The following is a 9,606-nucleotide window of genomic DNA, read 5'->3' on the forward strand; positions in this document are numbered from 1 at the left end:
GGCATGCATGGGTTCTGTCCACCCCCTTCGATATATTTCAACCGGTAACCTTCTTCGGTATCTTTCAACCGGTAACTGAGGACTATTGCACCCGTACTACTACTAACACGTATCTCATAGCATCCCAGCACAATAAGCATATCAAATAATGGCAACCATATAATTATCACAAAGACAATCATCTCATACATAATCACCTACTGGTGGGCCGACATTGGTGCCTTAGACCCACCCATACTGGAAGGTAACTCACCTCATACTACCGAAGTCCCGCAGACCCAACCTTAGTTGCTGGATGACAAATTTCCGAACTGTCAACATCAAAACATCACCCAATTAATAATTAGGCGCCAACACATAACCATAAATACATACTTGTGGTAAATACTACTTTACCCCTAACTCAGCTTTATTCAAGCCCAAGGCCCAATCCAAAGGCCCAGAAGTCAACTATGAGTCAAAGCCCAACATATGGCCAAATTTTCCAAATTGGGGCCAACCCTTTACAAGGTCTTACCATAAGGGCCAACCATTTATTCCAATCCAACCTTTGATAGTCTAATGGTCCAATATTATATAATCATTAAGGCCCAACTATGGCCCATCTATGGCCTAATTTTCCAAATTGGGCCCAACTCCTCATATGGGCCTTACCTTAAAGCCCATTAATTATTCTAATCCATTTGCTTGATCTTGGATGGCCCATTAATAATAGTCCCATTAAGCCTCATTAGGCCCATTAAGGTTTCACTAGGCCCATTAGGGTTTGTTAGGCCCATTAAGCCTCATTGGGCCCATTAGGGTTTGTTAGTCCCTTTGTCCAACATCCAAACAAGTCACGATCCAACAAGGCACACCGCCACCCGACATGGCGGCCGGTGGCGGCAGGCACCACCCTAAGGTGGTGGTTTTCAGTTTCTTTCCCTTATTCAATTTGTAATTGCACTTTAGAATGTTGAATCTCAAATAAACACATACACACCTACTAACACCCACATACACACGATGACACATGGTGGCAGCTACCACCTCATGGTGGTGGTGGTGGGGTTTTCCTTTGAATTTTCGGCCAAGAATCGCTCCAGTAGCCTTATACCATTGCAACACACGAGCACATACATCACAATACGCACACAACCACCTTTCATGGTGGCTATTGGTGACATGAAAAACATTTCCGGTGACAGAACATTCCATACACACGCAAACGATCGACATGATGCAGCAGTACACATACTCACACAACACGAGTAGGGATACCCGTGGAACACAACTTCGCATCCCACCGCTTTCTCCTTTTGACCGCTCGTCGTCTCAGCTCCCATCGGTGGTCCTCGTCTTCAACAGGAACAACGCAACAATGGTTGTTCGTCTTCTGGTCAGAATTGACCACAACGGAAGCAACGAGGCAGAAAGGGGTTCGGCGACGCTGGTTGCTGAAAACGACAGCCGACGGAACAATGACTTGCGAAGGACCAAAGGTTCGGCGACTCCTATGGCTACTTGCGACGTCGGCTAGAAACCTATGCACACCGATCTTGCTTGATCGGAAATACAAAGAGGAAGGTGACGGCTGTAGGTGGTCAAAGAGAGGGTAGCGGCTGAAGGATACATGAGTCTAGGGTTAGGGTTAAATGATGAAACGAGGAGGGAAAGATGCACCCGTTAAATCCCGTGTTCCATACAAAACTATACAAAATCGACGATTCTAGTCCCTCCCACGCATAACCTTTTCAAATTAAATCCATTATTTACCAATTAACCCCCATTAATAATAATTCCTTGCAATTAAAGTCCCAAAAGCTACCATTTAACCCTCAACATTCAAAATTCTTTCCATGCAAGTCCAATAATTACCAAACACCCCCTGACTTCTAAAAATCTTTACAAATTAAATCTCAAATTTATACTTTAACCCACGAATGATCCAACTTATGACATTTGGCTTCCCAAAACCAACACATTGCCATATAATTATTGATTTTAGGGCTACTATACATTCATTAATTTATTTATTTATCTATTTAATAAACATGGTGTTACAATCGAACTCGAATCACCGTTCTAGCCTCCGCCTAATACAACGATAATAATCCCTAATTAATAAGGCTCTCACTGAAGTTAAACTAACCCTTCTACAAACTCACAAAAATGAAAAGACCATTTTACCCCTCTATGGCCTTATAGTCCACAAATTGACCAAACCCTAAAAGTCAACCGAAGGTCAACGGCAAGGAGTACGCTGCGCGTACCAACTCTCTACTTTGGGCGTACTCGGCTTCCATGCATGCATCGGGGATGCTCGACCCCTACATTGCGTGTACTGGGATTACGCCCAACGTACGTCCTAGTTTCACTCTCCTCACATTTTTGGTCTTAATCAGTTAAGACATTGACTCATATCACAGATCTGGACTCCCTAATATCTCTTAATCCATAAAGTCAGTGACTTTATGCCTTTGCATGGCTGATTAGGTTACAAACACTCAAAACATCAATCCTCTTTCCTCATGAAGCTCATATCTCATGCATGGCTTACTCCTAACGTCCAAGATTGGATTTTTATGACTCTACTCCACAAAATACACTAAAATAAGGTCTCTGGAGCTTATTATCTCATAAAGTCTCCATCATTTGGGACTCTCACTCCTTCTTCTCCAAAGCTTTTTCTCTACTTCAAGAACACAAGATTATACTCACAAGCTCTTAAATGCACACACAAGCCATAAGAACGAAGATTTAGGGTTAGGAGGGTTTGGTGTCTGGGAATGGTGGCCAGGAATGAGGCCATCATATCCATTATATAGGGTCACAACCTAAATTAGGGTTTCTACTAAGGGCCTAGTACGCCCAACGTACTAGGTGGCCTCTGCGTCAAATGCACGCATATGAGTACGCTGAACGTACACTCTAGTACGCCCCACATACTCATTTACCACCTTTTCTCTACATAGGGCCAAAATGGACAAATGCTCAATAAATCAAGGTTTACAAGGTATACCTGGACTTGGGATGTTACAGTCTCTGTTTGAGAGAATTTGTGTTTTTGGTCCCTAACTTATTTTTTTCACTCGGATGGTCTCTACTGTTTATTTTTGTTGCGCGTTTGGTCCATGTCTTAACCAAAAAACTATTGTGTCCTTATTAATTTATTTTTAATTAATTTTCTTATTTATGTATTTATTTTTTTATATATTTAAAAAAGTTAATAAACCTCACATATTTGTATCTCCTCACCCTAAACCTGAAAGCACATTTAAGAAATTTAATCTGGGTCCCACCGGTCTTCATCCCATCTCTCATCTCTCATCCTCCTCAACTTCTATTTCATTTCCATCTTTAGTGACATCGACGTCTTCACCATCCTTATTTTTTTTGTCCTTCAACTCCGACGAACCAACACCATAACCCACTAAAGATGAAAAGATAACGAGTTACGAGAACCAACACCATAACCCACTAAAGATGAAGAGACAATGAGTTACGAGAACCAACACCATAACCTACTAAAGATGAAGAGACAATGAGTTATGGTGTTGGTTCGCCAGAGTTGAAGGACCAAAAAAGAAGACGTCGATGTCACTAAAAATGAAAATGAAATAGAAGGTGAGGAGGATGAGAGATGGGATGAAGATCGATGGGACCCATATTAAATTTCTTAAATGTGGTTTCAGGTTTAGGATGAGGAGATACAAATATGTGATGTCTATTAATTTTTTTAATTATATAAAAAATAAATACATAAATAAGAAAATTAATTAAAAAAATTTTAATAAGGGTACAATAGTCTTTTTAGTTAAGACAATGACCAAACGCGCAACAAAAATAAACAGTAGAGACCATCCGAGTTAAGCAAATAAGTTAGGGACCAAAAACACAAATTCCCCCAAACCATAGGGACCATTCGTGTAATTTACTCTTACTTTTCGTTTTGTTCATATTTAGGTAACTATTTTTTTTTGTACACATCTAGGTTACGAACTTGTTGAAAGTGTTCACATCTAGGATGTAACCTGTTATAGCCGGTCATAATGATCATATGTGAACACTTCCAACAAATTTGTTACCTAGATGTGTAAAAAAAAATAGTTACCAAAATATGAATTTACTGAAAAGTTAATTGAACCCTAGGGGTAACTACGATATTGTTAGAAACCCTAGAGGCAACTATGACATTGTAAGAAACCTAAGGGAACGGGGTGTTAGGGTTTAAGAGCAAAAAGGGTTTTTGTGCTCGTTGGTTCTGTTTTCTATATTCGTATATCGTCTCCATTTCTGCATTTCCTTACTCGCATTCCATTATGTGGGCAATTCGAAGAGCCTCTGTCCGTATCAAGTAAGAATCCATTCTCTCAATTTACAATCACATACTCATTTCCTGCAACTGATCTATGTGGTTTTTGGAACGATATCTGCTAATCGTAATAGCGATTTGCTTATAGAGTTCGTGTACTTTTAGAGAGAAACCTTGCTATGGATTATAGCTGGGGCAGCATTTCCGCTGCCGCAAAACTTAAGTAGTTCATCGATATGGGTTTGATTGATGTAGATGAACTTGTTGTTTTTTATGCTTTTGCATTTCGTTACGGATGTCGCTGGTTTCCCTAAATTGATAATCATTTTGCTGAACGCTTAACGTTAACATTTGTTTGTGTGATACTTATCGATTCTAAAATTGAAAGGCAGCTCGCTTAACATTCAAACTCAAATCGTAGCTTTTCTTTTGCGAGGATGTAGTGAATGTATTTCATATATAAAAGATCTTGACACTGATTGATGAACTTATCTTGTTTGCCTTTTAACATTTATGCGTTTCATCTCTTATTCTAGAAATATAACTTGAATATGCTAGAAATCACAGTTTCCTTGTGCTATCTTTGTTTACTTTCAATCCTCATATCTGATTTCTTCCTTTTTCTGTGATGTTCATTGCTATACGTTTCATCTTATCCAGGTCCCAACCTTCTTCATCAGTAACTTTCCGTTCTTCCTCTGCTAAATTTGAAACAACAAGTTCCAGTTACACTGACAACACTAACTTCAGCGAGCCACCACCACTTGTATCCAACAGATCCCTACCAATAAATAGATTTTATTCCCAGACACATGGCAATCAAAGCTTCTTGATCGGGAATCATAGCTTTTCCTCACAGGCTGGAACAGAGAGTAGCGGGGAAGAAGATGATGCTCAAAACAATAGTTTTTCTTTTAATGATATTAGTGACAGTGGACTGATTTCTGAAGCTGACAAGTCTGAATCTGAATCTGAATCTGAAGATGATGATATTGCTGTGAAAGAGCCTCAAAATGAGCTGAATTTATCAGATAACGAGGAAGAAGAAGAAGCTGTAGAAACCAAAGGTGAAGAAAGAAGAGGTCCTTCAGGATTGTTTAAGGTTATGGTAAATTCTTCATCAATGGTTGCTGCTAAAAAAGCTCTAGATAAGTGGGTTGAAGATGGAAATGATCTATCTAGATCAGAAATATCAGGTGCAATGTTTGAACTCAGAAGGCGAAGGATGTTTGGGAAGGCCTTACAGGTATTTTAACACAATAATTTTCTTTTATTGTAATAACTTATTGTCTATTAATTCATTTACACCAATTTTACAGCTATCAGAATGGTTAGAGGGACAAGAAAAAGTAGAATTCGGGGAGAGAGATTATGCATCCCGTGTTGATTTATTCGCGAAAACCCGTGGATTACAAAAAGCCGAAAGCTACATCGAGAAGATTCCGGAAGCTTTTCGAGGTGAAGTAGTTTATCGAACTCTTTTAGCTAATTGTGTTCAAATCACCCACACAAAAAAAGCCGAACAAATCTTCAACAAAATCAAAGACCTCAAACTCCCAATCACCGCTTTCTCCTGCAACCAATTACTCCTTTTATACAAAAGAACTGACAAACGAAAAATAGCCGATGTTCTACTCTTAATGGAAAAAGAAAACATAAAACCATCACTTTTCACATATAGATTATTAATCGACACTAAAGGCCAATCAAACGACATAGCGGGAATGGAACAAGTTCTTGAAACCATGAAAACCGAAGGGTTGGAACCCGATTTAAGATGTCAAATCGTTTTAGCCAAACATTATATCTACGGGGGTATAAAAGATAAAGCAAAAACCGTTTTAAAAGAGATCGAAGGCGACAATCTTAAAGAGAACCGAAGGGTAGTTTCGTCTTTGTTACCTGTATACGCGTTACTCGGAAGCGAAGACGACGTGAAACGAGTTTGGGAAATTTGCGAATCCGACCCGAGACTCGACGAGTGTTTAAACGCGATTGACGCGTTCGGGAGATTAAAAAAAGTGGAGGAAGCGGAGGCGGTGTTTGAAAAAATGTCGAAAAAATGGAAACAATTATCGGCGAAATATTACACTGCGATGTTGAAAGTATACGCGTATAATAAAATGTTGACAAAAGGGAAAGATATGGTGAAGTTGATGAGTGATAACGGGTGTAGGATCGGGCCTTTGACTTGGGATGCTTTGGTGAAGTTGTATTTGGAGTCGGGGGAGATTGAGAAGGCGGATTCGGTTTTGAAAAAGGCTTCGGAGCAAATTCAAGGGAAGCCATTGTTTGCCACTTATATGATGATTTTGGATCAGTATGCTAAAAGAGGTGATGTACATAATGCTGAAAAGATTTTTTATAGAATGAGACAAGATGGGTATGTGTCGAGGTTTAGGCAGTATAATTCGCTTTTGCAAGCGTATATAAATGCGAAAGTTCCGGCGTATGGGTTTAGGGAGCGGTTGAAGGCGGATAATGTGTTCCCGAGTAAGTCGTTGGTGGGACAGCTGGCGCAGGTTGATGCGTTTAAGAAAACCGCGGTTTCTGATTTGCTTGATTAGTGAGGTAATGGCCATGTATTTGATTTCCGTTTCCATTTCATACCTCAAGTTACTAGAGACACTCTTACTATCTTGTCATTTGTCTTACCAAAGACCATTTAACCTTTTTATGCATCTAGGTCTTTTATTTTCAATATTCGTGAACATGTGGCAAATGGAAAGATTTCAATGTTCACACTTCACATGTTTACTCTCTTTTTAATGTGGATATGGTGACGTGTACAAACAAAAATATAATTATGTTTTTGAGCCACTTCCTCACCTAGGTTATTGGGTCGGACCTCATAGGTTTTAGTTCATGCATAGATATAGTAGGAATAAAATCACATGGTTTACATTATCTTGAATATTGGTTGAGAATTTAAAAACCAAATTTCTATATCAATACCGGTTTCGTTTTGGTCATTTTGGAGGTACCGAGAAGATCTTTTCAGTGATATACACAAATGTTAACTATATGTTTCCAATAAATGAACTTATCATTTTGGTGGAATCGACATCTTTACAATGATATATATTTCCAACAAAATGTAATAAGATATAAAATAAAATTGTCAATGGGTTCTTGAAAAAAAAAACTAGTTCCCGAAAGACTATGGGGTGTGGTTTCATCACACCATGTGGTAACCTGAGTTGGACAACGGTGAGGTGCGGTGAACATTGCCCCCTCCCTCTTTTCTACCACACTCATTCCCCTCCGAGGTGAGAACCCATCTCATTCTTCCTTCACTTTTATCTCTTTTTTTCCCACTTGTAATGTACAACGTCCTAAAGCATATTTAATGGACGAGTGGTGAGAGGCGACAATTTCATAAGTGAAATAGGAAATGGAGGATGAGGAATGACGTGGTGTTGAAATGAAATGAAAAAAAATAAGAGCCTTACGGGTTACGTCCAATATCTTAACCCTAAAGGGTTTAGATGTCATTAGAAATCCATCACAAACCAGTCCTTATGACAACCCTCCCTCCCCCTCTCAATTGAGGAGTTGGGTTGGCTACTTGTTGGTCCTTTCAACTCACACAGGTGAGACAAAAAAGGTTGGAATTAAATTATTCAAAAAAAAATTTCTTTTAAAACTTGAGTGGAGAGACCATATATAAGTTTAAAAACCTACTAAAATCGGATCCAAAATACCAATAGAACTTCGCACTTACATATTTTTGTATAAAGGTTGGAACTCAAGCAAATGAGCTTTAGTAGCATAGCATAGCATAGCATAATATACTTGGGAGACCTTTTCTGGAAACTATTAATCAATGCTGAAAATTGTTTCTGGAGATGATTTTCCAAATGTTTATGAATTTGGATTCGTTCTTGAAAGCGTGCATTAAAAAAAAAATCTCATATGAAATTAGGAAAAATATCATTTCATGGCACAAAAAGGGAGTTGTTTGAGTTGCAAACTCTCAAGGAAGCATTGTGGTTGAACAGGCAAGGGTTGAGGTGATTGAAAAATTACTTCACTAATCATTAATCAATGTCAAGGCTATTTGAAGTTTTGTGGTAGATTAGATTTGCCGTTCAATTTATGAGTTTATGGTTGTGCATGTGTTTACATTAAGGATTTTTTAAAGCTGTTAAGCCACACTAAAAGCATCTACAAATATATGAGCTTTTTCGTGAGAGTTTGTTAATTAACAAGCTTTTGATTGAGCTTTTTCAACCATTATGGTAGACCCATATGTATTTCATCCACAAATATATGAGCTTTTTCATGAGAGTTTGTTAATTAACAAGCTATTGATTGAGCTTTTTCATCTGATTAAAATTAATCAATTTGTACAAAAAACATTATAATACTTTAAACAAGTTTGATATGTCATATGAAAAGCTTTCATATTTTGAGTATATCTAAGCTTTTAGGATTTGCGTCACATCAAAAAAGTTAAGTGAAAAAGTTTTTCTATTGCGAATGCTTTATCAAGGTGGAGTGACTTAACACAACATTTTAAGGCCATAGTCGATTTGAGTAACAATGATATTGGACACTATACTCACACAAGTAATTTACACTACGACTGAAAAGTTTTAGCCATCATCTTCTAATCTAAAAAGTTTCATCCATACCTAATTGGGACAATATTGTACTTTCCAGGACAAACAATATACCAAACTAAGAGGAGATGCATTTACAAGACAAAATTTAAAATATCACAATTCCAAGTAGGGGGATTAGAAGACAACATTTAAAATCCTACGACCAGGATTCTACTAGCCATCCTTATTTAATGATGTTAGTCGGGGTGAGCAAGACTACTATAATTCCCGACCATCATCGATATGGAACCGACACCGTTTATGTTAATATGTGACAGTCGTCGGTACTCTAAAATCACCAAATTCGGGATTCGGTATCGTCGGTACCGATGCTAGTACCAAAAACCAGTTTGTACTCGTTACCAATACCAATAACGATGGTTCAGTTCGGGACTCAGTACCGTTTTCACCAATTTCGGTACTCGATATTTTTGGGTCGGTACCAATCTAGTACCATTCTCATCTCTAGATGGTAGAGATTTTATTATTAGCGAGACAAACTAATGTCAAAGAAAAAAAAACTAATAATAGGGATGAGATGACATTCATTCAGATTATTTGTTGTTTTATCATTGATTTTTAGGGCTTAGACTTCATGGAACCATTTACACAATACCAAATCTCATAGGAATAAGGTAACTAGAAGGTTAAATGTAGATAGTTGTACCTCCAACCTATTTTGAAAAATTTGGTCCATAGATGATC

General features: G+C 38.1%; 1 protein-coding gene across 1 annotated transcript; it reads left to right on the forward strand.

Annotated features, from left to right (window-relative positions):
- The first annotated feature begins 4,185 nt into the window (after nt 1-4,185).
- On the forward strand, nt 4,186-7,043 carry LOC145073643 (pentatricopeptide repeat-containing protein At1g80270, mitochondrial-like). The gene is made up of 3 exons (XM_079020169.1): nt 4,186-4,336; nt 4,955-5,540; nt 5,614-7,043. Exons 1-3 carry the CDS (start codon nt 4,302-4,304, stop codon nt 6,859-6,861), a joined length of 1,869 nt encoding a protein of 622 aa, XP_078876295.1. The 5' UTR covers nt 4,186-4,301; the 3' UTR covers nt 6,862-7,043.
- Nucleotides 7,044-9,606: the final 2,563 nt, after the last annotated feature.

Source organism: Lactuca serriola, chromosome 9, assembly GCF_051521515.1.
Source record: "Lactuca serriola cultivar US96UC23 chromosome 9, Lser_US96UC23_V15, whole genome shotgun sequence".
Lineage (NCBI taxonomy): Eukaryota > Viridiplantae > Streptophyta > Magnoliopsida > Asterales > Asteraceae > Lactuca > Lactuca serriola.